This window comes from Leucopleurus acutus (genome assembly GCF_964270905.1).
Source record: "Leucopleurus acutus genome assembly, chromosome: 14".
Lineage (NCBI taxonomy): Eukaryota > Metazoa > Chordata > Mammalia > Artiodactyla > Delphinidae > Leucopleurus > Leucopleurus acutus.
The window spans coordinates 25077982-25105973 of record NC_139156.1 but is presented as its reverse complement, the minus strand read 5'-3'; the positions used below and the strand labels follow the sequence as shown (position 1 = coordinate 25105973).

General features: G+C 58.0%; 1 protein-coding gene across 4 annotated transcripts in view; it reads right to left on the bottom strand.

The window, feature by feature from the left end:
* Positions 1-27992, bottom strand: part of SH3PXD2A (SH3 and PX domains 2A) — a gene marked incomplete at both ends in the record, with an annotated part of 233145 nt that overhangs the window by 79417 nt on the left and 125736 nt on the right. For all 4 annotated transcript variants that reach the window (XM_082855014.1, XM_082855016.1, XM_082855015.1 and 1 more), the window contains one exon: positions 25505-25596. In XM_082855014.1, coding sequence (XP_082711140.1) covers positions 25505-25596 — 92 coding nt within the window. The remainder of the gene's footprint in view (positions 1-25504; positions 25597-27992) is intronic.

Here is a 27992-nt window from a genome sequence, read left to right as displayed (position 1 = left end):
GGCACCCACGGGCCGGATGCTCATGTGATGCCGGCGGCCGGCGAGCCGCGCGCTCCGCAGCCGCACGCACTGCGCGCCGCGCCTGCCCGCGGGTCCCAGCCAGCCCGGCCTCCAGGCGCGGTCCGCCTGCCCCTCCACGCCCCTCCCCGCCGCCCGCAGCGAGCACCCCTGCCCCGCCCCGCCCCGGCCCAACTGGATGGGCTCGGTGGGCCGCTCGTGCCCTTTCCCAGGCACCTTCCCCCGTCCGTCCTCCGATAGGGGAGGGTGAGGCACGTTCCCACCCGCTTCGTTAATAGGGAAACTGAGGCCCCGGGGGTGGTCGCTAGAACCCAGGTCCTGCCCCGCGCCGGGAGCCCGCTCCCCTCCCCGGCAGCGCTTCCCCTCCCAGTTGCTTATATTGCTTGCTCTTGCTCACTCAGCCTCTAAAGTCACGACTGAAATGTCACCTCCTCAACCTGTCTTCCCCGACATCCTCCCTCTGCTGGCCTCTGCGTAATTACAGATTTGTGTGACCCTTTGATTAAAGTCTGCCCCCATCCTACACCCAAGGCTCCCTGAGGTCACACTGTGGCTTGTTCCCTCCCACTGCATCCCTTGGCCTGGCATAAGTGATGGATAAATAGGGGCTGTAGGTTGAATGTTGACCAGAAAAGCTCAGGCTGGGAACCTGGGATTCAGTAGGGGCGAGGCAGAGCGTACTGCATGGACAGGAACAAAGGGTGAGCTTCTGAGTAAGTGAGCACTGGATTCAAATTCTGTCACTGACAATAACTGTTTGGTGCCCTGAGCTGCCCCAGCCTGGAGCCTTCCCTGCTCTGCAGCAAGGACTTAACCCAGACTCAGCAGCAGGCTACTTTCCAAATCCTGCCCCCACTGCCCTCCTGCCCTTGGCCCCTCCCAGCACCCCTTCATCCGCCAATCCTCAGGGGAGCCTCTACGACGCTGGAGGTCTGTTAAGTGCTCAGGTGGGGCTGGCTGGTGATCAAGGTGGAGACTAGAGGAAATGCCTTCCGTTTCCCCTGGGATCAAAGAAAATATGCCAACAGGCCAGCTAGGTCTGCCGGCTGGAAAGAGGGGGACTCTTGGAGGAAAGGGCAGCAGGTTCACCGGGAAGGGAGTCACCCTCATGGACACTCACCGAGATTCTGATCCTGTGAATCTGGGGGGCGGCCTGGGCTTTGGGGGCATTTGTTAAGCTCCAAGGTGATCTGCCTCCACAGCCAAGGATGAGGGGATCCCCCCCTCCGAGGCTTCTATGTCTCCCAAAGTTTGGACTCAGAAACCAGTGAGTCGGAATGCTGGGGCTGAGGCCCGGAACGTGCATTGCTGATACCTTCCCCTTACCAGCGGTCCTGTTTGAGAACCTCCTTGGTATTTCAAGCCTCTTTCAATCCTCACATCCACACTATGGAGGTCCTATCATCCCCGTTTTGCGGATGAGGAAACAGAGTTTCAGCCAGTGCCCAAGGTCATCCAAGCTGGGCAAGGGCTGTGGTTCATAAGCCCACGTGCCCGAATGATACTGTAACAAGGATGGGGGGAAAGGGGAACCTGTTGAATCTGTTGCCTCCAAAAGGCAGGTGGGAGAGTTCCCATCTGCCCCCATCCTCGACCTGGCAGTCCAGGAAAGCCTGAGCCAGGGTCACCTCCCTGGGGCAGAAGGGAGACGGGGAGAGACTGTCCGGAGTGCCTGGCTGTGCCGGTTGAAGCTCTACTGTGGGAAAAATTCACAGTGAGGAGGAGAACATTGTACGGAGGCTATGTCCTGCCTAGCAGACTTGCATCTCCCAAGGAGAGAATTTGTTTCTCAGGCTTTTTGCAGAGTGGGGCCTGGGGAAGGGCAGAGAGTGGAGGGCAAGGAGGGACTGCCCTCCCCTGCCCCACCATTTTCCTTCTGGTCTTGCAGGAGAAGCCTCTGGGCTGGGGACCACAATGGCTCACTGCCCAACCCCTGGCTGCTAGCAGTCCAGACGGGGGGTGGCTTCCTCGCGGTGATGGCCATCTTCTCCCCGTTTGTGCAGCTGCAGCTGCCCAGGATTCTCTTTGAGCTTGTCAACAGCCCCCGAGAGGAGATGGGCAGGTCATTACCGTGTGACAGGGAAGCCTGCTAAGGCTCAGGAGTAGGCGAGGGACATAGTTCACAGGGGCCGAGGGCCCGCTCTGTGCCAGGCCCCGTCAGCAACTCTCGACCTGGTCATTCAACAGGTTCACCTGGAGAGCCAGTTACAAATTCAGACGTGGGGCCCCATCGCGACCTGACCTAACACAGTGTCTGCATCTACCCGCTGGGGGTCCCGAGGCTGGGCCAGTGTTGGCTGAGAGCCTGGGGCCCAGCAGAGTCTCTGCCCAGTCACTACAACCCTGACAGGTAGGCAGGAGTTGTGCCAAGGGGCACTGCAGTCACTGTACCATAATCTCCAGCAGGACCCCAGCCACGCCTAAGAAACGTTTCCGCTCCGTGAGCACAATGAGCTCGAGCTTCCAGGCAAATCTCCTGGGCGGCCTCTTCCTCAACCAGAGCGCGAGCCCTTCCCACCAAGGGCTTCTGGATCCTGTGGTCTCCTTGCTTTGCAGGTGAGGACAGCAAAGCTTAGAGAAGCTAGACAACCTGTTCAAGGTCACACAGTGAGTAGGTGAGGCTGCGATTGGGTGGCCGAGGACCCGGGCCTTGCTCTGGGGGTCAAGACCAAACCCCGAATGCTGCCACCCAGTGGGTGCAGGGGAGGGAGGGCAACGCAAGGCCCTGGGGGCCTGAGAAGCACATGGGTTAATGGAGTGGAAGCTGAGGCCCTGGCAGGGGAGGTACCAGGCTGGGACTGGGTGGTCAGAATGGCAGGCATAGGAATCCTTCACACAGCACCTGGCCTCCAGCCCGAGCAGGCGCGGCCCTAATAGGAAACCTCTTGTAGGTTTCCGTTGGGCACCTTTTAGCAAAGCCATTGCGTATTTTTAGCCGCTGAGTATGAGAAGCAGCTTAGGTATCCAGTGGCTGGGACTCCCCCATCCCTCACATACCAGGGCACGGTGAGGGGGAAAGGCAGGGCTCTCCCTTCTGGCATGCCCACCTCCTGCTGCCCTGCAATCAGTCCTGGCCTGGGCAGGACAGCAGGCCGTCTGTCAGAGTCCAGGTCCTGAACCACTCAAGACCCCCTTCCCACCTCCCCTCCTTGCTCAGCTCTTGTCTGGAGGTGGTGCTGACAGCCCCTATACTGCTGGTGATTCCACTCCTGGTAGGTCACAGTGTAGCCTGCTTTCGACTTGCTGCTGAATCACTATCTCCCAGGGAGTCACAGGAAGGAGAAAGGGAGGGGAGGCGAGGGCTAGCGTCTCCCTCTAGTGCTACCAGAAGCTAATGTAATTGGAAAGGCCTCCCAGGCTGTCCTGACACAGCTCCATCAGGCCACTCAGCCTTCTCTGCAACTGGTCCGGGGGTGACCAAGACCACAGTGACCAACCATCCTGGGCAAACTGGGACATGGGACTTTCAGGGCTCAAACTGGGAAGGTTGCAGACAAACCAGGATAGCTGGTCACCAGATGGTCCACAGGTCAGGCCTGGCTGGGGGAAAGGGACGGGGTTCCTCCAACCCAGCATCACACCCTTCCCCCATTTAAACAGGGACTCCTGAGGCCTCCCCCTCCCCCACGTGATATAAACAGTTCATCTCTTGGCCCTTCGTCTTAGGATGCTCTGCCTGCGGGGTGAGGACAGGCGCTGGAAGCAGACAGCCTCCAGTTCAACTCTCCGCTACTTGCTAGCTGGGTGGTCATCCTGAGCTACTCCCTTTACCTCTCGAGCCTCTATTTCTCTGTCTGTAGAAAGAGGATAATAACTCTACCAACCCATTAGGATCTGGGGAAGATGAAACATACAGCACTCATAAAGGGGGTTCACATAGTGCCCAGCACAGAAAATGCTATAGAAATTATTATTCTTTCACACCTGGACCAGACCCCATCTCTGTTGTTACCCAAATGCCAAAGGCCCGTTTGAACTCGGACCCTGCAGAACCCCCTAAAACCAAAGGAAGGGGCTTCTTCTTAAGGACCCCGCCATGCTGCTGGCAGCAGAGTGCCACACAGGGGCAAGTCCAGCCCCCCTATGCAGAGTTTTGGGCTTTCAGACACCAAACCAGCATTGGTCTCTGTCTAGTGCCGTCCACCTAGGGAAAGCCTGTTGTGCACACAATGTTAGAACAGGGCTCATCTGGAAACAATCATGTTTTCAGGGTGACACTGACCCACAGGAACTGGCAAGCTCTGGACTCATTTATTGGGATTCATTTAACCTCCAAGGAGCGGCAAATGCTCAGAGCCCCGAACCAAGAGATGTTCATGCTAATGGCACCCAAACAGGTCAGCTTCCCTTTTCTTTTCTCTTCTTTTTAATCTTTTTTCCCTTTCTTTTCTCTTGGTGAGACATGCTGTGCTCCTTCCCCGGACATTCCAGCGAAGGGGCTGGTGCTGGAGACAGAAAAGAGGGAGAGGCTGCAGGGAGGGGGCAGGAAAGGCATTTAACAGTTCCTGTGTCTGGACCACCTGTTTTTACACGTGCTTCCCCTCCCTCTGCCCTTTCTTGAACAGACATTTGCCCTTCAGTGCTCTGAAGCAGGCAGAGGTGGTGTTAACCCATTTTACGGATGAGGAGACTGAGGTCCTGAGGGCTTAAGTGGCTTGCCCAGGCTTGTGAGGCTCCACTGACATCCTGACCCAGAGGGCTCCCCACGCAGAGGTCCACCAGGGAACGGGCTGCAAGGAGAGGACGCACGGGCCAGAGAAGCAGGCTCTCACTGGGGAAAGGAGGTGGCATCCTGCTGGTCACGGGCTCCCGGAGTGAGAGGAAAGCCAGGAAGACCCCTGAGGCAGGGAAGAGACCAGGAAAGGAAGCCCAGTCTGGCCGGGCTGCTCTGTGGAAGGAGGCTGAGTCCCCACCAGGTGGAATTCTGAGTGCTACAGGGCCATGCCCTCGCTGCCTGCCGTCCCTCTCCCCCGCACTGTCATTCCCATCAGTGAGTGTCCTGGCAGAAGAGGACAGGCACGCACTGCCAGCTTGATGTTCTCACCCTCCTGTCTGCTGGCTGACATTGGCTGCTTGGCCCGGGATGCCTGTCTGCAGGGCTGCGGCCGCTGGGAACCGCGGGTTGCCAGATGGCTGTGGGTGACCTTGAGAGCCAAGTGGTCTTGGGGACGTGGGCGGTACCTAAAATATGGGGTCTGGGATTGGTGGTATGCAACCTTGGCCAGGAGAGTGACGTGGAGCCCTTCACACAGTGATGTGGTGATGGTTTTGACGGCTGTTATCAACCAATAAGCACCTTCTAGCTCTTGCTGGGGGCTGCCTCGTGAGGACCTGTGCAGGCGTGGGAGAAATGTGTGACATGCAGAAGGCCTGCAAGTTTGGGGTTAAATTAGGGGATGAAACTCCATAGCACGGTGAGAAAGGTAACATTCTGAGATAATCTAGGCTGAGAGTCACAGGAGACGTTACACTCCAGGTGCAGAGAAGAGAGAGATCCCAGGGCTGCAGGACATGCAAGGTGGCTTCCTAGAGGAGAAAGCCTTGAGCTGAGCCTTGAAGGATCCGAGGGGTTTGGGTCCATGGAGAGGGTAGAGAGGGGAAAGTTCTAGAAGCAGGAACAAGTAACTCCAAAGAGGAGGAGTTGAACTACTGGGGAGCATTGCTGAGCAGAGGGACAGGCAGGGAAAGGCCAGGCTGGGGGAGGGGAGGGGGGGAAGGGGAGGGCTTTGATGTCCTGCTGTGAAATCTGGAGGTTTTCAGAATTAGGGAGTGATGGGGTCAGAGCCTGGCTGGAGAAAGGTTTTTTGTTAAGAGGTGAGATGGACAGCCAGGGGGGCAGGGCAGGAGAGAGGCTGTGACAGCACTGAGCCTGAAATGTCAACAGAGCCACCAGGGTTCTGGGCCTGGCTCTGCCCCTCAGCGGCCGGTGGACCTGCGCAAGTCACTTCAAACTAGTGCTTTCTGAATGCCAGGTTGTGACCCATTAGTGAGTTCTGAAATCACCTCGGTGGGTTCCAACAAGCATCTTTAACAGGTAGAAGGAACAAAATGATGGAGTCACCCATGGTTAAGTTTAAATCCTGTTTTGCGAAACTTGGGTTTCTGATGTCTACCTGCTTGTCTACCTGTCTGTCTGTATTGGGTTGTGATGTGAAACTTCTCACCATGGCAGCAAAAGGTTTAGAAACACCAACAAACTCTCGAGCCCTCAGTTTCCCCATCCCTGTAAAGGGGCCCCTCTGAGTGTCCCCACAGGCTGTTCACTCTCTGTGAAACCAAAACTGAGACAGCCTGTCGCTCCAGAAGCCGAGCAGCGAGGCTCTGAGGGCAGGGGCTTCCGGTGGTCTGAGGGCGGGAGAATCTGGAGCAGTTTTCCACCCCCCTTAGCCCCTAGCTGGGTTTTCGTTCTGGCTTTTGAGAGCCTTTGCACGGAATGGTCTCAAGGGGCAGCAGCCTCTAGGGAAGACAGACAGAGGGGGCATGAATCTGTTCCTTGCCCCCATCTGTGCCCTGATCTAAATTGTGGCACTGAGGGCCCTTGTGTCCAACAAGAATCCGTCCTTTCTCCGCAGGGGCTGTTTTCTCCAGGGTTCTGAGAATGGGCCCCATTGTGACCATGTGGACCGTCCAGAGAGGCCGGAATTCCTGCCCCAGGGCGAAAAAGCTGAATTCCTGGGGAGGAAAGAGTTTCCTCCCGCCTCCTGCGCACCCCCCAAGCTGTGTCCCAGAGAGGCCCGAGCCAGGGTGATCACAGACCCAGAAACCTCCCAGGCCTTGTGCTGGTCTCCTGAACATCCCAGAGGGGCTCTGCTGCTGCTCCGTCCACAGCAAAAGGACAAAGCTCCGTCTGTATGTCTGTCTCCTCACCATGACTGGACTCACCACTATGGCAAACGTCCTGAGCGTGTCTCCAGCCCGGGGACGGCTCCACCGTGTCCAGGCCTCCAGCAGAGGGTTAAGAGTGTGAGTGGGGTGGGGCCTGCTTCAGCCACTTACCACTTTGTGACAGAGGCAAGTTTCTTAACCTCTCTGTACCTTCATTTGTCAAAGGGATAAAATTAGTTCCTACCTTTGCTGTTGTTGTGGGGTTTACCTGGGATAATGCGCGAAGCTCTTAGAATGGCATCGGCCACGTGGAGAGGCTCCCTGGCCAACAGCCTGGGTTCCCAAGAGGGGCTAGATTTGGAGCGTGGACGGCGGCCAGAGTGGGGGAAGTGTTGACTGGCCCCTCACCAGCATGGCTTCATAAAACCCTGGCTCTCTCGCTCGGGGTGCCAGCTCAGGCCTGGGTTCCCACCTGTGTGCTCCAAGGCATCCCACCCAGATGTGGCTGACAAGCAGTCCAGGGAGGAGAGGGAAGACGGGGAACTGTGGAAAGGGAGTGACAAAGTGCCGTGATGGGGTTCCACCGTGAGATCCCCGAAGAGAAGGGCAAGGAGGGTGTTCCAGGTTTGGAGGCCTTCCCTGTCTCTCTCCAAGTGCATTTGTCTGTCCGTCCGTCCATGCATCCATGCATCCATCCGTGTCTTAACTGAGGGTCTGCTGTAGAACCAGCATCGTGTCTGGGCAGAAGTGGTGGGAAACACAGTTCTGCTCTCACACAGCACACTGTCCAGTTGGAGACACAAGACAAACACCCAGGAGAAGAAAATATACAAGTCACCTTGTGATCAGGTGCCCCAAAGCCTGGTCAAAAGGATATGTTGTAGAGGCATTCCCCAGAGGGGCGGTCAGAGTGGTCTGGGGCGATGGGAGAGGGCTGCCTGGAAGGGGGAGGGCAGCAGACCTGGAAGGGGGGGGCAGCAGACCTGGAGGGGGGGCAGCAGACCTGGAGGGGGGGGCAGCAGACCTGGAAGGGGGGGCAGCAGACCTGGAGGGGGGGCAGCAGACCTGGGGGGGGCAGCAGACCTGGAGGGGGGGCAGCAGACCTGGGGGGGGGCAGCAGACCTGGAGGGGGGCAGCAGACCTGGAGGGGGGTAGCAGACCTGGAAGGGAGGGCAGCAGACCTGGAGGGGGGGCAGCAGACCTGGAGGAGGGGGCAGCAGACCTGGAGGGGGGGCAGCAGACCTGGAGGGGGGGGCAGCAGACCTGGAGGGGGGGCAGCAGACTTGGAGGGGGGGCAGCAGACCTGGAAGGGGGGGCAGCAGACCTGGAGGGGGGGCAGCAGACCTGGAGGGGGGGGCAGCAGACCTGGAGGGGGGGCAGCAGACCTACCCTTGAAAGGTGGATATTTAGAAAGAGCAGAGGCAGGAAGGAGAGTTGGGACGGAAGGGATGATGTGAGTAAAGGTGCAGGGGCAGGAAGGAATGCGGGATGGGGTGTGTGTGTGTGTGTGTGTGTGTGTGTGTTGTGTGTGTGTGTGTGTGTGTGTGTGTGTGTGTGATGCCTCCAGGAGGCTGTATGCCTGGGAGGACAGGACATGCAGCTGGGGCTGGACTGCAAGCAAAGGAAAATGGCTCAGATTTTAGAAGGAGAAACCCAGTGGCGATGGTTGTAACTAAAGATTTTCCCCTGGAAAGTGGCAACACCAGCCCTGTGACTGAGAATCAGGTTCCCACCTGGTTCTGGTTCTGGTTCAGGGTGCAGGATGGGGACTTGTTTCAGGAGACAGTAGACTGCTTTGCTCCCCAAGCTACAGTGGCCCTGTGTGCAGAGGTGTGTCTCATCTGTGTGTGTGTGTGTGTGACAGACACCAGGGTCCTACTGCTGAGTAGACCTCCGGCTTGCTTCCTGGCGGTGGGCCCGACACTCCCCAGCCCTGGCCTAATTTTGAGCTGGGGTTGGAAAGTTGGGAGCTTGGGCCAATGGCTTCCTGCTTCCCACGGAGGCCCAGGAGCCCGTCCAAGGCCCAGCTGTGCTTGTTCCTACTTCAGCCTCTGTGGGAAAGTGTGCTCAGACCATGGCCCCAAGCTTCTCCCAGGCGCCTAGCCCACTTGCACTGCCTGGGAGGGCCTGGGCTCTTGGAGCTTGTGTGATCGCCTGTGACAGCGAAAGAACCGTCTCCCAGATTTTCCCAAACTCTACAGCACAAATGCGTAAACACTGAGCACCCAGAAATGCCAGGCCCCTTGACACCTGCTTTATGTTGTTTCTGACGCAGGTGCCTTAGGCCCATTTTACAGATGAGGCTTAGACAGGGTAAGTAACTTGCCTGGTGCCACACAGCTAGCAATGAGAAAGCAAGGCTGCAAACTCAGGGTTATCTGTGCTTATGGCCACCACACGCACCCTCCCGCCCTCTCTAGTGTCTCACGACATTCTAAGGCCTGGGGAGGGGCACCTTGTCCAGAAAGCGCACTGATTTTGACCTCTAGTGGCACTGAGTGTCCCAGTTTGGCCCCCAGCACCTAGTAGTGCCCTACCTGGAGCTGCCCAATAGAATTCTGTGATCATCGGCGGAAATGGCCTCTATCTGCACTGTCCAGCGTGGTGGCCACCAGCCACTGTGGCTGTCAAGTACTTAAGAGATGACTAGTGCGACCCAAGACCCCCACCAGGGATTGAACCCAGGCCCCGGCAGTGAGAGCCCGGAATCCTAACCACTAGGCCACCAGGGCGCTCCCCAAGAACTAAATTTTTCATCTTAATTAAAATTGTAACGTAAATCGCCACAGCGTACTCGGCAGCGCGGCCTAGACCCATGGCCTGGATCAGGCACTGGCAGGTAGGTTTAGTTGGCTCACGTGGGGATGTGTGTGTAGCTGCCTGGGTTAAAATCCCAGCTCTGCCAGACAGATTTAGGGTCTCTCTGTCTTCCTTTCCACTCTGCATTTCCACCCATCTAATTGGATCGCTGGAGGATAAAACAAGTTAACACGTAGTAAGCGCCTGGTGCACGGCGAGGCTCGGTAAAGGTGGGCCTCTAGCTCACGCCTCCATCCCTCACTGCAGGCATGGGGCTCTGCACAGCCCCAGCGGCTAACCCTGGGGAGGGAGGAGCTTCTGGAGGAGCAGCTCGGCAAGGATGTGGGGAGACTGGCCTGGCTGGCCCCAGTGGGGAGGGCCAAGGCTTGGGATATCGATTAGAGATGAAGAAACCCAGGCTCAGAGGTGTAAAGCCACTTCACCGAGACCACGTGCAGGGGTGGCAGAGCTGAGCGGTTCACGCCCCATCTGAATGGTTGTATTCCTTTCATGTGCCCCAGGAATCCTCGTGGCTGCCAGGCTTCCCGGGGGCCTTGGCCCCATTGATTCCAGTCGGAAGGAGTGATAGGCAAGCCTGGATCCCCCTCACTGCTGGACCAAGTGGCTACTGCACGCCACGCAGCAGGAGGAAATACAGGGCAGAGGGGCTCTCTGACCAGGCCAGTGTACCCAGCGAACTTGGGGTGCCCCCAGGCCAGCCTGGGCCCAGGGCAGCTGGAGGCTTCCCAAGGGTCTGCCAACTGGCTCCCTGAGCAGCACGTGAGAGACAGGGTCTAAGGGGGGTCCTCAAAGACTGAGCCACCCAGCGTGGGGTTCACGAGACCTGGGGGATGGCAGTCCTCTCTGTGCCTCAGTTTCCTTGACTGAAATAATCAGGGCATTAGACCGGGCCCCATGTGACTTTTGCAAAGAGGCTTCCAGCTCCAGGCCCCAGGTAGGCCTGCGTCCTACCTGCTGCAGAAGGGGCAGCCTGGGAGCCCTGGGTAACAGCTTCCTGCCCCAGCCCTCCTCCAAGCAGCCTTCCTGTCAGCACTGGACCTGTTCTCTCTCCTCTGGGTCAGCCTGGCTCCAACTACAGCAAAGTCACTGTTTACCAGGACACCCATTACAGATCCCAGCAGGCCAGCCCTGGGCCACTGCCTTCAGCCTCCGCCATGTAATGACGTCACCAAGAAGTTCCCAGAGGCCCTGGAGCAGGCGTAAGCCCTTGGACCCCAGAGCATGGTGGGAACTGGGGGCGGGGGCATGGAGGGAGTGGGGCAGGCCACCGTACCCTGACTGTGCCCTCCTTTTCCAAAGCTGGGGGGGACTGAGGCATGCTACTATTATTGCTACTGCTATTGTTATTATCACTAATATCATAACTGACAAGAATGGTGTATTTTTTCAAGCATTTACATTATGCTGGGGACCAAACTAAGCCCTTGACACGTATCAGCTCATTTTATCCTCATAACGTTCCTATGTAGTAAGTTATCTTATTTCCCCCATTTTACAGAAGAGCAATAGAGGATCAGAGAGGGCATGTCACTTGTCCAAAGTAACATAGCATGTGAGCCCAAACTGCCTTAGTCTAGTGCTCAAATCATTTACCATCTTGTGGCTGATAAGGACACCTGTAAAGTTCAGACAGATAAGCTAAATTAGGAATAGGTGGGGAAGAGGAAGATAAAACAAAGGCAAAGACTCAGGGCCAGAAATACCCAAAGGACACCGAGTTCTAGACACTTCCTTTTCACAGCATCAGCTCTGGTGTGAGCACAGCTGCGGGGAAGAGGAAGCCTGGCTGTGACACGTGGCAAGTGTCCACGACCACCTGTGCTTAGAGGCACCGTGGCTTCTGGTTCTAACGGCCCCTCGTCCAGAGCGCCGAGGCCGACGCGTCTCCTGGCTGCTTCTCGGAGGCTCTGCAGCGGAAGTGACCCTTCATGGGTCTGCAGCCCGAGGACGGCCTGGCTTTGTCTGGGGCAGGTTTACAGTCTCCAGAGAGGCTGTCTCTCCCAGGGGAGTTTTCATAAATTCTGGGGACAGTGACACTGGGTTGATGCTGTCCTGGGCTCTGCCTCCCTCTGACTTTCTCTCTTTCCCTTCCTTCAGCTCCTAGCCCAGTGCTGACCCCCAACACCCCCAAACCGGGCCTGCCACGGCACCCTGGCTTTTCCTTCGTAGCTCTTACTATTGCGTCTTTGCTGCTTCCTCCTCTCCACTGTAGGCTCCGTGAGGCCGGAACTGTGATGTCTCCCCAGGCCTCGCAGAGGGCTGGGCACCACTGGTGTTTGCTGAGTGAGTGCACGAAAGCCCTGACTCCTGGCAACCAGGCCCAGGGCTGCCAGGGGGTTCCAAGGGGCTGGCCAGAACGGCGGTATAATCCTGAGCTGTCCCCCAGGCAGCCCTTCCCTCCTTTCCCCCCCAGTAAAGCCCAGTGGAAATGCCACTTCCTCCAGGAAGTCTTCCCTGATCATTATAGATGGGTCAGCAAGGGCGGGTGCTAATTTGTGTAAAATATGAGAAGGCTCGAGCAGTCTCGATGGGCAGAGTCCACCCTCATGACTCGGTGCATTCCCTGTCCATGTGAGGATGGCCTGGGTCTCCTGTGCTCCATCCTCTGTCTGGGACATCACCCTGGCAAGTGTGTCTCTCTGCTCCCCCAGCTGGACCACAGTGCCTTACTGCCTCCTTTGCCCGTGTCCCCTGTGGGCCCAAGTCTGAGAACAAGGGCACGTGTGTGCTCAGGAGCTGTTGTCTATGTGCCGGGCACAGAGAGATGTGCTTCATATATATTACTGCAATTCTCTTGACCACTCCAAAAAGAAGGTGCTATCATTATCCCCATTTTTCAGATGGGGAAATCGAGGCACAAAACGCTTAAGTTGGTAGCCCAGTGGCAGAGCTCAGATTTAAAGTGGGTGTCAGCTGACTCCTAAGCCTGTGCTGAGAACCATCACCATCTTTTCAGGCTCTCGGCCTTCTAGCCTTCTCATGCCCCACCCCCCAAAACCTCCGCCCCTGTACTGATGCCCCTGCTTGGAAGCCTCCGTCTGTCCAGGTCTATCCCTCCCTATCTGTCTCTGAACCCTCCGTCAGCATCCAAGTCCAGGTGGAGGCCTGGCTCCCCCAGGCTGCCTTCCCTGCCCACCTCCGGCCCCCAGGGGTCTGGCTCCCTCTCCAAGGCTCCCCTGCCCTCCTGGTCTGAGCATCTCCACCGGGCCTGCTTGACCATCTCATACTCCATGACTGACCCTGGTGCACTGGCCGGGCCCGCCCTCCCAGGAAGAGGACCGCAGGGGACTGGCCCCTCCACGCAGGCCCTCCTCAGGGCTTTAGCCAGAGCGGCCCTCAGGCCTTGAACAGACTCAACCACAGTTGTCTCCATTCTGCTTACAGAAACTCAGTGCTTAGTGACAAAAGGCCTGCAGTCCCGGAGCCCCAAGCGGCGGAGGGGTAGTGCTGGCCCACCTTCCCTGCAGCTGCCAGCTCTTTCCTCTGATCCCCTGCAGCACCACCAGGGGCTCCTCTGTCCTTGACAAGCACCTATTACGTGCCAGGCCCTGCCATCACAGCACTGAGTAAGACAGGACCCACCCCTGCCCGAAGGAGGACAACACAGAACCGGATAAAGCCAATTGATAAACCGGGTTAAGAGCTGTGAAGAAAGGAATCAGAGTGCTGAAGTGGAGAAAGAAAGGGAGGGCTCTCAGGAAGAGAGGATTAAGGGAGAGCCTGAGGGGCAGACGGAAAGGCAGAGGCCAGGGTTGGGGCAGGGGCAGGGGCAGGGGCAGCAGGAACAAGGGCCAGGCCTCCCCAAGGCGCAGGCCACAGGGAAGCTCCTGGAAGACCTCCTAAGCACAGCGGAAAGCCCTGTGGGTGTCGGTTCAGACAGGTTTTTTGGAAAGCTCCCTCCCCTGCTATTTGGGGAGGTCCCAGCAGCCCTGCCCTCAGGTGAGGCAGGCCTCTGGCTGGGAGCTCTTTGCAGGCTCCCCCCAGGTTCCTTGGGAGATGCGCACTGGTCAGCCCCGGTCGCCCCGGGGTAGCTGGTTGATAACCAGGCTCCACTTCCGGCTGCCTTGCCTCCCGCACCTTCCCTCGCTCCCTCACTGGTATCTTCTCCCCAGTAAGCCGCCTGAGCTCAGTCCTCTCCCCCACATCTGCTTCTGGAGGATTCCGAAACAAGACGCCATCTCTCCCTGTCCCTGGCGTGAAGTGGCCCCCACCTGCCCACCAAGATCCTCCTGGTCACAGCCCTGCACAGCGAGGGCGCCAGCCAGACATGCCGGGTGGCGGCCAACGTGGGATAACCGTGTCCTCTGGCTCCCGAGACGCCTGCCTGCGGCGTCGCAGGGCTCTGTGGGCCTCATGGGTGCCCCCTCCTGCTTGGGGTGGGAGCCCGGGCTCTCCCGGCTACTAGCCTTGAGTTCTTCGGCTTGGCAGGCGCAGGCTTCTCTAATCAGGAGCCTGCCTCTGTCTAATTGAATCAGACATGACCACAGCCCAGCTCCCACTTCCCCAGCCATTCAGAGCAGCCAGCAGCCGGCCCTTCCCCCCGGTCCCTCAGCCAGGCCCCCATTCAAGTCTCCATAAGGGCCTCCAGGTGCCCTTCTCTGCACCAGCACTCGGGATGCTCTGGAAATCAGCTGGGAGAGTTTCCGTATGCTGGGAAGAGCGCTGGGCTCTGAGTCAAAAAACCTGGTGCAAATCCAGTTTCTCTGGGTGACCTCAGGCAAATCTTCCTCCCCTGGGCTGCAGAACCTGACAGTGCAATGTGGCGGATGGGCCGGAGGGTGTCTGGGGAATGCTGGGCTCTGCAGGCTGGGACTGCGTGCATGCAGCCAGGATGGGAGAGGCTGTTTGATGGCTCCAGAAACTGCAAACCCCTGTAGTTGCGAGCTGAGCCGTGAGTGTTCTGTGGGCCTTGGGTAGCCAGGCCTCTGGCTTCTTCTCCAGCACGTTAGCCCCTCAACAATAGCGCTAGTGATAATAGGTCCCATTTATTCTGAGCTCGTGCCATGCAGCGTCTAAACACTTCCGAGCTTTATTGAGGAGCAGGACAGGTAAGACCCAGGCTCTCCCTCTGCACTGCCTGGGTTCTAGCCATCTCTGCCACATAGCAGCTTTGCCAGTCATGTGACCCCTCTGTTTCTTAGTGGCACAATCTGTAAACTGGGGAAAATAACTGTACCCACCTCACGGATGGATGCCGAAATTAAATGAGCTAAAACACGATCATTGTTTCCTGCTAAACCTCTGGGCTGCCTGTAACGTGCCCTGGTAGAAAGTTGGGCATCTTGTGGCTTGGCCCCTAGATCTGTTGCCTGCGCCCACTGGCCTTCCGAGTGGCAGAGCCCACTGTGCATGTACTTCCTGGGGGTGGGGATGGAGTTTAAGGTGGGCACCCAGTGGGCCACTAGAATCAATAGGCAGGGAAGGTGCCCACTGAAATGGGTGCCCTTGCCCCTCTGCCCTGGGCCCCCACTCAGCGGCCAGTCCACCTCGGAGCTGCACCAAGAAGGCCCGGCGGGCCCCACCCCCGGGCTATTGAGCACTTTGAGCGAGGGCCAAAGCAGCTGCAACTACGGGGAGGCCTAGAAATCAGAGCAGGACGCGGGGGGGGGACTCAGTCCCCAGGAACACGGATTCCGTCTTCCCAGACGGGAGAAGAGGGAAGGGATGCTAGTGGGGCTCCTAAACCTTGGAGCCTGGGAAGGATTGAAGACCGTCCTCTGGGATCTTTTCAAGGTGATGGAAATTTTCTAAAATTGGATTGTGGATGGTTTCGCAACTCTGCAAATTTACTAATAACCGCTGGATTAACTGTATACTTAAAATGAGGGAATTCCTTATGTAAATTATACCCCCATCAGGCTGTTTGGAAAACAAAATCTCCCTCCTGTCCTAAGCACTGGGGCAGGCCTCGCCCAAATAGCCTCCGGTAGCCTCAGGCTGTGTGTCCTGGGTTGGGGGGCGGGGGTTCACATTGATTTCGGATTGCCCAGGTGACAAGTGGGCCACGTGTTAGAGAGGCTCGGTCTGGGGGTGGAGTCACAGCTGCGCCCAAGGCCAAAGTCAGGTCTCAGTTTGGTAGGGGGGAAGGGAGACCAGCTTTTCTGGGTGCTCTCTGAACCAGCCTCACTGTGTCCGTCCTGAAAGGCGAGCTGGGCAGCCCCCTTCTCGGAGGTCTGATCCCACAGCAGGAGGCCCCCAGTGAACACGGGCTGGACTGGCCCTGGTGCGTGCACCTTCTCACCTGGTGAAAAGCCTGGAGTCCCCAGATGTGGAAGGTGCCCTCAACTGCACCTTCAGCTGCTTCCTACTGTGTGACCAGGGCAGCCATGTGGTGCTGATTCTTTTCAGCCCTATGGTCAGATGAAAGGTCCCACCTTGCAAACTGAAGCAAGTTCCCCTGGCCGTGGCCCCTGTGCTGCTCTTCCTTACACACCCCTGTGTCGTCAGGGGGGTGCACACCTGGAGTTGGGAAGGGTTTGGATCCAGCCTCTGACACTTACTAGCTGAGAGGTAACTCAACCCATATGAGCCTGAGATTTCTCATCTGCAGAAAGAAGGCATGAACCTCACGGGATTATATGGATGGTTAAACAAGATAGATCATGCTCAAGTGTCCAGCACAGTTTCAGCCTGGTCTGCAACCGCCCGCCAGAACGCCGGCTGGTGTAATATCCAATGTTGCCACAAGGGGGAGCCAAACACACACGGATCCCATGAACTAAGGCGCCTGAACTGACTGGTGCCTACCCTCCAATCTACATTAAGGCCCAATTTACCAGGGCCTGTGAAGGTGGGGAAGGGTCACGTGATCTCCAGAACGCTTGCGTCTTTCACATCCGACTTGCTGTGAATGTCCTCCCTGCTCACAGCCCTCGGCCCCCACTCCTGACCCTGGCTGTTACATGCTTGGACCAAAGACCCCCAAATTCTGTCCCCTCACCTGATGCCAAAGTGTGGAAGGGGTTAACGACTGTCCCAAATCACCAGCTGGACACTGGATGCCCCAGGCCCATCTCCTCTGGCCCAGCTCAAGCCAACCCTCTCGCTCTCCAGGCAGACAGACTTTCTTTCAACTCCTTGAAACTGCCCCAGTCCTGGCTCCTGTGCTCCGCCGCTTCCCACAGCAGCGGGCCAGGCCCTGTCTGTGCCATTTCCCCCCTCAGACCACGAGCTCCCCAGGAGGCAGGGCTGAGCCTCGCCCACTTCTGTGGCCCTGTGCCTCACACCAGGAAGATGATGACAAATGCTTGAGTGGACCAATGCTTCCCGCCCGATGCCACCAAAGGAAGACCAGTCTACAGGGCTGAAGACCTGGGTCTGGGGTTGAGCTCCGCCACGGGCTCCCTGTGGAGGGGCAGCTAGCCAGGGGACTGGTTACAACGCAGCGGCAGTAATTACAAGGCAGCGGAACGAAGACTCCCCTCAAACAGGACCTAGTAGCGGAGCAGGCCTCCGGGGCTCTGTCGGGGGCGCACTCCCCCAGCTGGAGCCTCCAAAGGATGCCACTGCCCTGGGAGCAAGGGAGTGGGCACGTGGGGCCTCGGGCACCTGCACACCAGGACCATCCTCCCGGGGCTGAAGTTTCAGGGAGACACAGAAAGCACAAGCCTGAGAAAATAACTGGGACCTCCCCCCACCCCGGCAAGTACCAGGATACCCTTCCCCACCCTGCTGCCTCCTTTCCATCCCGGCTTTGAGAGCTGAAAGTCCTGTGCCAGGACTGAACACAGAGGAACGCTCCCAACCTGGATGTGGCCTGCACACGCCCTGGCTCTGGGCCTCCCGCCGGCTTGCCCACCCAGCACAACAGCTGGGCCCGCGGAAGTCCTCGTTCCCTGGAGCTGACGCTCCTTTCAGGTGGGCTGGACACAGCTTCCCGTGGCCCCCTTCCTCTCACCTGCCCACCAGGTTAAAGGGGGCCGTGGCGGGGGGTCGGGCAAGGGCTTCTGTGCTGTTCCAGCCCCCAGCCTCCTGTGGGTCCACAGTCCCTGGGTCCCGCTGGCTCTCTCACCCATCAGCATAAAGAGGCTATTGGCGCCACTGCCAGTGGCAGAGGGGCTGGAAGGACAGTACGCCCCATGTCCCTGCCCAGACGGGTGGTGGTGGGGCCTGCCGGGTGCAGACAGCCGTCCCACTGACGAGGGTCGGACCAAGACTCAGCAGAGCAGGAAGCGGGTGGGTGGGCTGCCCACTCCAATTCCCAAGCCACCTGTCCCTTGGGGAGTGCCAGGAACAGGGATGCCTCAGAGGTCCTGAGAGCCAGTGGGGCGCCTGGTGGTGGAGGGGGCAGCTTCACTCCGCAGTCGGCACCAACCCTGGCGAGCCATCCCGGAGTGGAGAGGGGCTCAGGAAAGGACAGCCCAGCTCGTCTTCAGCTTGGCCCGATTCCATTCCCCTAGTCTTTTCTGAGTGGCCACTGTGCACCCAGGAGGGGTGAAGAGGAAAGGGGGAGAAGAAGAGAAAGTTCCCGTTTACTGAGCATCTGTGCTGGCCAGGCAGCCTCGAGGCATTTACAGGCATCAGTGTCCTTGAACCTCACAACTATCCTGCCAAGAGGCTACTGTTGGCCTTTTACAGATTTCAGTGGGGAAGTGACTCATTCAAGGCCACAAGCAGAGCCGGGTGTTCTGACTGTTGTCTCTGGAGTGAGTTTAATTCAATTCAAAATTTCCACCTAGTAGTGGTAGCCTTGAGCCCTGAGTTTGTCAGCCTACCCGGTCCCTGGCACGTAGTAGATGTGCCATGAACACCTGCTGGGTGAAGGCCGAAGCAGAGATGCTCTCCAGGGCTCTTCCCAGGGCCTTCTGTTTGCTGCCCAGAGAAGCAGAAGGGAGGGAAGAAGAGAGTAACCTGCCTCAGCGCCTACTAAGTGCTCCACACACAGCCTCTACTTCATTCTCCTCGGCGCCGGGCAGGTAGGTGTGACTTACGGAGAAGGTCACGCTGCTGTCAGCGGAAGCCTGGATGCTGAGATCCAGAGTCAGGCTCCCGAGCAGGCCTGACCTGGAGTTTGGCCAGGATCGAGGCTGTGGGAGCTCCTGGAGGAGGCTCCCCAAATTCTCGGGGCTATCCTGGCTGCACGGCTGCGCCCACGCCCCGTCTTCCTGCTGGGTCCCGCGGCAGGGCTGGCAACGTCCCCTCTGTCCTCCTGGACTCTGCTTTCCCCCACGGAGGGCAGCCCCAGCCTCCACTCCTTCAGAAGCAATGGGAAGGGAGGCTGGGAGATCTTGCAAAGAGCACCTGTTCTGGGGGCTCTGCCCTCATGCCACCCCAGCCCCAGAACAGCTGCCTGTCCTCTGCCCGGGCCTCCGTCTCTGGAAGCCTCGCTCAGCACCCTCCGCATCAGCGCTGGGCCACCTTCACGAGGCCCAGGCCCAGATCCAAAGCTGGCTCTCCGCCTGGATCAGGTAGGACAGCCTCCCTCTCTCGCTGGCCTGCCCGGGCATGGACACGGCGGTGGCAGGGGTGTGGACCCCGGGCCAGATGGAAGCTGGCCATTGGGACAGGCTGGGGCAGGGATGGATGGTCCCTCTGAACATTGGGCCATTGTTTTAGGCCACAACAGAGGGTGGCTCTGTGGCCCTGGGGCTGAGGAACAAAAACCTGTTTAGCAAGGCCCTGTTCCTCCCGTGCAATTTTGAGAATTTAGCTAGGATCTGGCTGGCTTCAGCGGGAAGAAATGGGCCAAGGGGACAGGACCAGGCCTAGAGCCGAGAGGGGTGGCAGGGAGTGGAGACCCTCAGTGGCTATGTGAGCCCACTCTGCGCTGCAGGGGTGTGTGTGGGCCCTGCTGGCCGCGAGCTCCCAGGCTGCTGAGTGGTGGGAGGTGATGGAGGGGGCACCCCCGCCAGCCCTGGCCTCTGTTTTTCCCCTCTGCGACATGGGGGCCAAATGCGTGTGTGCCCACCTGCCCACGGGCTCGGGCCAAGCGCAGAGGGCCACCAATGTCAGGCGGCGAAAGGAGGCTGCCGTGCCCACGAGTGGCAGAGCTGTTGCAGTGTGGGGGGGTCTCTTGCCGCAGTTCCCCCCGCCCAGGACCGCCACGAGGACGGCAGTGAGCCTGGCCTTGGGCAGTGCTGACTGCGTGCCGGGTCTGTTCCGTGTCGTCCACGCACCATCCTCCCAACAGCCCTTGGCGGCAGGCACTATCGTTATTCACACTCTACAGATACGGAAACCGAGGCACAGAGGGGCCAGGGAGCCCAGACCACCTAACTCCAGAGGGGTCGAGGGTGCTGTTCACTCTGAAACCATGACAGCGGGCAGTGCAATTTTTAATCTTGTTAAACAGCCCCAACCTGGGTTCACTCAATGCTTATCAGGCCAGGCCCTGGGGGGCGAGCGATGCGGGCCCCCGTGGTGGGGAGAGACCGTAAACAGTGTGGTTGGTACCACGGCCAGGGCTACGGGCTCTGGAAAGGCTTGCTGGGAAGCCTGAGGGCTGAGTAGGACTCGGGCTGGGGTGGGGGGGCAGAGGGGACAGGAGCGCTCCAGGTGGAGGAGACGGCTGGGCCTGGGTGTGGAGGCTGGCGACAGCCGGCTGCAGCCCTGTGCAGGTGCCTAAGGATGAGGGTGGCGTCCGTGGGCCAGGGGGCTGGAGAGATGAGAAGGCCGGTCTCAGGCCCTCGGGCCTCATGGGGCTGCACCTCCCCTAACCCTCCTCTGAGGAACGTGCACCGTGCGGGGGTGGTGCTGAGGACAGGGCTCCTGGAGGGCCCTTTGAGAACCTTTAGGTTCACTGTTTCAATGATGCCAATTTAAACTGGAACTAAAAGAGGCATTTGCTGGGTCACGTGGTTAACTGGCGTCCTGCCCGGCAGCCTGAGCTCCCAGTTCCATCACTCTCATCACAGGGGAATCAGAGCTGAGGGACCGGCTGCTCGGGGGCTCCTTGTGGAAGCCAGGCCAGGGGACGCCTGCCTCCCTGGTCCAGTGGTCCAGGATGTGGGTCTCAAGCGCTCAAACACGGGTAAGCCAGGGAGAGCTGGGCCAGCAGGTGTGGCCCCAGGACCGGGTGGGTCACGTGCATAGCCCAGGGGGTCACCTTGGGTGCTGCAGGGGTGCTGGGTGTGGCCTGCACGAGGCCAGCCCCATCTGCTTGTCAGAGTTGACGCTCAGGACCGCCCGGGACTCGTCCTGTGCTGAATCCCATTGAGTTCCAGGGACGTGTCCTTATCCCCCTCCTTCCGGATCTGGTGATCAAGGCTCTGTCCACCCCAAGCCAGCCTCACGGCTGCCCCAGAATCCACACAGGAGGGGCTAGGATGCGTCATCCCCAGCTCCTCTTGGCCGCCCCTTGCCAGGTGGGTGACCTCCAGGGAGCCACTTCATCTCTCCGAACGGTCACATCACAGCCTACCGCCTGTGGGGGTAACAGAAAGCCTGAAGGACGTTACTCATCCATCGGCAAATCTCCTGAGTGCCTGCTCTGGGCACTGGGATTACGGTGTGATCAGAACACGTACAGGTTCCTGCTCTCCCAGGCCGACAATAACATTAGGGAGGGAACAGGTCGCATGGGAGGTGGTGATAAGTTCCGTGGAGGAAGATGAAGCCAGGACGGGGAGAGCCAGTGCCGGGGAGTTTAAACAGGGAGGCTGGCCAGGCATAGGCAGCTACTTGAGTCAGGGCTGCAAGGAGGTGAGGGGCCAGGCTGGGGCTCTCCTGGGGAGGGGCAAAGTGTTCCAGGCGGAGGGAAGAGCCAGTGCGAAGCCCTCGAGGCAGAACGTGGCTGGAAGGTGTGAGAAGTGGCTGGAGCAGAGCCAGGAGGGAGAGGCAGGAGGTACCGCCAGGGGCGACGGGAGGGGCAGGCGGAAGGGCCTCGACTCTGAGCCACAAGGGAGGCACGGAGGATTCTGAGCAGAGGAGGGACATGATCTGACCTATATTTTTAAAAGATTATTCCTTCCCCTGTGTTGAAAAGGGACCGTAGCGGGCGAGGGCAGAGGCAGGGAGACCAGTCAGGCCAGAATCCAGGGGTGAGACGAGGCTCGGCCCCCTGGGGTAGTAGCAGGGAGGTGGCGAGCTGCGGGCAGGGTCTGGGTATATGCCGAAGGTGGCGCACACAGGATGTGCTGACGAGCTGCGTGGAGGGGTGTGAAGGAAAGAGGTGAATCTAGAATAATGCCAGCGTTTGGGGCCTGAGCCAGGGGCCCCAGGAGAGCTCAGCGCTGCTCCCACACAGCAGCAGTACCCGTCGGCCAGTAGTTCAAGGAGGGGAGGGCAGGGCCCTCGAGCAACCTTCCTGGGGCGGCCATCTGAGGAGGCGAAACCACCAAGGCTGCAGTGCCAGGCTCACCAAACGTCTCTGTAAAGAACATCCTTTCTGTGCAGGGACGGTGGCCTAGCGCAGCCACTAGCAGCCCAGAGGTGGGCCCCCCCTCCACCCACGGAAGCCAGCGAGCGGCCTGGGATCAAAGCCGAGGGGCCGGGCCTGTTGCAGGCCTTGTCTTCCCTGCAAGACGGAAAGGGCCACGGTCCCCCCACCCCAGCCCCCGTGAGCGCTCAGAGGTCCCGCAGCAGCACACTTGAAAGAGGCCAGGGTTATCTACAAAATTCCAGTTAAATCCACAGGCTTTGATAATTTGATAAGCCACTCCACAGTCGCCCCAGAGTCAAAATAACGCTGTTCCTCGATCCTGTGTTTATGTCTCAGGATGGAGGGGGGAGGTGTGCTGGCCTGGGACAGAGCCCTGAGAGGGAGCGGCTGCAGGCACTTGGCTGACAGAGGGTCAGCCCGTCAGCCCAGGTCACCCATGGGTCTGGGCTCTATGGCAAGCACACTCTGCATAGAACACAGGTCTCTCTTGGCAGGCTCTGGAGGCTGAGAGGGGCCAGGGCGGAGAAGCCCTTTGGAACCGTGTGGCCACAGCTGACCCCACCTCCTGAGCCTCAGGCCCATCTCACGCTGGAGGGGTTCCTATTCTCAGGCCATCTCTTGCCAGATGAGATGTGAACTGGCCCAGGTGTGCAGCACCACCTCAAGAAAGAGGCAGATAACCCCCGCGGCCATGGTGACTCAGAGGCTAAATGCTTTGTGACTCCTCCCTGCAAAAGCCAGGCTGTGATCTGCAGGGTTGGAGCACGCACAGGGCCACATTCCATTCCATTCCACAACCTCCCACGAACAACACTGCTGTGCGCTTCCAAGGGGCCCGTAGCACCAGCCGGGTTATCTCAGTGCACACGTCGTCTCCGTAAGCCCTCTGGACCGCTCCAGGAGTCCTGCATTCTCTCTTTTCAGGCATGGGGACCCAGAAAGGCAGAGAGGCTGGGCACATGATCAGAGATCACAGAGCCTCGAGTGGTGGGCCTGGACCCCAGAGCCTGCCCCGCAAAGCCATGCCTGCTGCCTCACCAACACACAACTGTCTCCCCGAGCCTGGTTTCCACCTTCCTCGAGGGCCTTCCAGGGACGGGCAAGAGGCTAACCTACGGCTACTGGTGCTCAGGTCAACGGGTGAAATAGGACCAACTTATTTAGCTGCCTGGCAGGGAGTGGGTTCAGAGGCACGAACCAAAGGCAGGGTCAGTTGATTCTGTGGTGATGCACCTGCTATTTCACCCACCAGCAGCAATCCTTCTCCCCTCCTCTGGGCACATGATCACGTGTGACTCCAACGACAACCCCCCTGGGGAGGGGCATCTCCTCTCTCCCCGTGGAAGAAAGGAGAACAAGAGGCTCTGAGAGGCCATCACAGCTGGGGAGTGGCAGGGCCAGGTGGACCCGGTACACTGCTGCCGGTCTCAAGAGGCTTCTTCTGCCTTGGGAGAGTGAGGAAGGCGGGGGCGGGAACACAGAGGAAGGGGTACAGAGAGGATGCACTGAGAGGTGTCAGGACCACAGTCCTGGTCCCCTGATTCCTCCCCAAACCAGGGAGGGTGGGCAGGAGATGTGGAAAGAGTACCGGCCTCTGGAACCAGAAAAATCTGGGTTCAAGTCCTGGCTCCAGCTGTGAACCTGTTTCCTCATCTGTAACATGGGGACAAGAACATGTAACTCCCGGTGCAAACCTCTCTCACAAGCCTGACGCGTAGTAGGTACAGAGAGAGCGATGTTTTTCCTGCTGGTGAGAACACACATTTGTATCTCATTTTGTTGTTTACAAAGCTCTCGCCCCGCCCACGTGTCATCTAAGTTTCCAAGACAATCCTTGGAGGTAGCAAGATCACGGATTAATCACTCTTCCCTTTTTTACAGATGAGAAAGAGAAGGGGAAGGTACCTGAGTGTAGCCAGTCGTGTGCCCAGTAAGCAGCGGAGTCGGGGTGCGAGCTCAACACCACACCTCCCACCCCCTGTGGCTTTCAATTGCTCCACACAGTGAACCACCCTGTGATGAGTTTCTGACGGTTCACAGCATTTGCTTGTTTCTTAACCCTTTGGTAGCCAGTAAGGGAGATGGCTTTGGTTGGGCCAGGTGAGCCTCTGAGCTGAGTAATGCTTTCCTCCCCCAGAGGGCCTAGGCCACTTTAGGCTCTTAGTCTTACAGCACGGGTGAAAAGAGAAGGGCTCCTTTAGGCAGGACTGCCACGTATGGGTGTGCAGACTGTGTACTCTACTACCTCTACGGGCGCCGTTCACAGAGAGTTCACCGTTCACAACGGCGCCCCTGGAGCTGTGCGACAACCCTTGTCTGTAGGCTTTCTGCTCCCCATCACCAGATGGCCTCCTGCCTCTCCCCACCTGCCCCAGACAATTCCTCTGTACTATTCTTTCCCTTCCTCCTGTAGTACCCGCCCCATCTGCCTCCCTCTTGTCCACTCTGGTACTTTAAGATTTCAGGGGAACAGATGTATGGAGTGAGGTAATCAATGTGCATCCCCTTCAGTCCTCTCCCCCAACCCTCTCCCCTACTCGCCCCTCTTCCCTGGCTGCCTTCTTCTGCTCATCAGCCCCTGGATTTTTCTCTCCATTGAGAAGCTACTCTGGGGAGTGTGGGTGAGGGTAGTGTTCTGAGCAAGAGAAGGTAGCCATAGAGGATGGAGTTTGGGCATGTGTGTGAGAGACCAGCAAGACCGGGTAGGTCGTCTTGACCACCAGGCCCAGAGTACCCTGCTTCCAGAGAGGAAAAAAGACATGCTTGGTGCCCCATTTCTCCCCAACATGGAAAGTCAGCCAGCCCTGGGTTCAAGTCTCATGAGTTCAAGATTTGGGTTCATTCAAGTCACATGCCTGTCACATACCCAACCAGCTGCATGACTTCGGGAAAATTCACCTAACTTCATGCCCCTCAGTTTTCTCCTCTGTAAACCGGGCTACATTAGTCTATTGGATTGGGTTGGCCAAAAAGTTCATTCGGGTTTTTCTGTAAGATGTTATGGAAAAACCCAAACGAACTTTTTTGGCCAGCCCAGTAAAGTGCTACAGGTAAAAGCCATTTAGTAAACGCTCTGTGCACACTCATAGTTGTTTTTGATGATGATTATAAGATCTGTTGCAGCAGCCCAGCACCACTGGGTTATTCAGCAGGTGAGGTTCACCTGGGCAGCACGTGCCCTCCTAGTTCTGTGTTTCAGCTGAGAGCTTGGTAGCGTCAACGATTAAGAGCAATGACCGCTAACCCTGGGCATCTGAACCGCATGACCATTATATTTTCTGTTATCTCATCTGCTCCTGACAATAACCTGTGAACTATAAAGAGTTTTCAGGAAAACCTGCTCCCCAGATGCAAAGATACCCTCCTTTGCCAGCTCTGGGGTCAAGAGAAATGAGGAACAAGCCTTGGCAACAGGAGTCTGGGGAAGATGGTCCGCCTTCCTTTGGTCCATCTTTGCTTAGCCTCGTTGGCCTTGCCAGCTCTCCCCCCAAGCACACGGGAGAGGCTTGAGCTACCACTTACTCTTTCGGGGGGTTGACATCCTCCGGTCGGGCCTCAAAGAACCGAAAGACTTCATCACACTGTGAAATATGGGGTGGCAGCCGGACAAGTGCCTGTGGAAAGACAGGAAGAAAGGGCATTAGGCCTGATGAAAGTGGGAACAGGAAAACCAAAAGCAGGGCCAGCTTGGGCCAACAGTGATGGGGGAGGCGCGAGGACTGCGCCGAGGAAGACACAATCGATCAGCTACCCACCCACCCAACCAGACAACTAATCAAGGAATTAACCAATCAGCTAACTAATGAAACAACTCTCCATCTGTCCATCCACCCATCCCTCCCATCCACTAACCAACCACCCAATTAATGAACTAACCAACCAGTCAACTGATAAAATAACTTATCGGTCAACCAATCAACTTTTCAACCATCCAGCCAACAATTCAACCAACCAACCATCTAACTAGCCAGCTAACCAACTAAGCAACCAGCCAAACAAGTGGAAAAAAAGGGGGAGGCCATTAAACCCTAGGCCTCAGGGCCCTCAAGAACGAATTATTCTGCATGAACCCTGACAGAATTCTCTCTTGCCCACGGAATAAGTCCAAGAGCCCTAGCCTGACAATCCAAGGTCTTTCCCTCCTGGCCTCATCTCCCACCAGCCACACCCCAGCTGCACCAGATGTCCACAGTCCCTAAATACCCACTGCACGGTTATTTAATGACCAGCTGATGATTCTATCAAGGACAGCAGGGTTCTATGGCAGAGTCTGATAGGACCTGGGAAGATTGGGAAAGGAGGCGGTTTTAGGAAAGTCTCTTTGAAGCTGAGTCCTGACGGTGGGTAAGAATGAACTGGTCAAGGTGAGGGCGGGGGCCGGACCAAGCACGGTGGTCCTAGGAGCTGAATGAGGTTGGTGTGGCCTGGTCTAGCAGGGCCTTGCTTAGGCCAAGCTGAGCTGAGCCTGGAGGAGCAGAATAAGCTGAAGGGTGTGGAAAGGCTTCTTAGAAGAGTGGGCAGGAGCTCGGCCAGAGGGGTGTGCAGGATTCAGACAGGCGGGAGGAGGTGAGCGTCCTGAGGAGGATAACTGTGCAGTCAGGGGTGAGGGCCAGCTGTGAGCTTGCATCCACGAGGGGTAAGATGGCGCCGCTGGAAAGGGAGGGATGAGGGTCAGAGGTGATCAGTTTCCCGCTGTGCACCAGCACGGACTCCACACCTTGCAGCCTGGGCACCTGGACCGCTGTCTCGGCTCAGTGCAGTGTGGAGCGGTGGGGAGAGGGTTGATCCTTTAGTACAGACAGGCAGGGGGGTCACCGTCAAAGCAGGGCTGGGGAATGGGGCCAAGGGAACGCTGGGCTAGAGCCAGGAGAAGGAAGAGGCAAACCCTGGGCTACGGAAGTGTGAGGAGGAACTGCTGATAAGCAGGCTCCGGGGCGGTGGTCAGACGGGAGCCCGTCTCGAGCCTGTGCCTCTCCAGGCCCCCTGCACCAGGGCTGCTTCAGGTGCAGTGACCCGGCCTGGCAGCTCCCCTGTGCCAACCATGCTGGGCCTCCATGGGTGTGGCCACCGGGAGCCTCACGATGGTCCTTGTGAGGGCAGATCTCATTCCCGTGTTACTGAGGAGACAGAGGGGTCAGGGAGGCCACGTGGCCTGCACACAGGTGGGAAAGACGCTGCTAGAAGGTAAGCTCCATGCGGGCAGAGACTTTAGTCTGTTCTGTTGACTGCTATGCCCCCACATCCTAGAAGAGTGCCTGGCACTCAGTAAGTATTTGTTAAAAATGAATGAATGAATAAGAGTTTGGTGTGCAGAACCACTGTCCAGTAGTGGTGGGACATGATAATGGGGCAAAAAAAGCACATGTGGTCGTGGGTTGCATTGACAGAAGTACAGTGTTGAGGAAGGGGGCAGTGATCACTTGCTTCTCTGAGTTGCTCAGGTAACAAGTTAAGTGTGGCATTGAGCACGACGGCCCTTCCCGAAGCCAAACCCACACCTGGGCAAGATGGGACAAGACCTGACCTTAGCAGGTAAGACACACTGTGTAAATCCCTGCTGTTCCTTCCAGAGCCTGTGGCTTTCCAAGGGTCTCCAGCAGATCCCATCCCCATGACCAGGAGAGAGATTAAAAAAAAGAAAGGAAATTAACATTCAATGAGCAAATACCATGTGTCAGGCACTATCTTCGGCTCCCGGACTCTCCAACCATCCAACAAGCGTGGAGCTTTCAGTGTGTGCCCTGGTGGTACAGGCATGAGCCAGACACAGCCCCTGCCCTCACAAGTGCACATCTCATGATGTGCCGTCCAGTTTTGTCCTGGACGCACCCATCATTGCTCCCATTTATGGTGGGGACGCTGTGGGGGCGAAGCCACGACTAAAGTGGCAGAGTGAAGCCCTGTGCTCGACGCAGGCTGGGTGGAACTTACACCCAGAGTGTTCAAGTTTTCATTTAACGCACATGGTATGTGCTGTTTTCTCCCCCAGGAGAGAAGGGCAGAAGGAAAG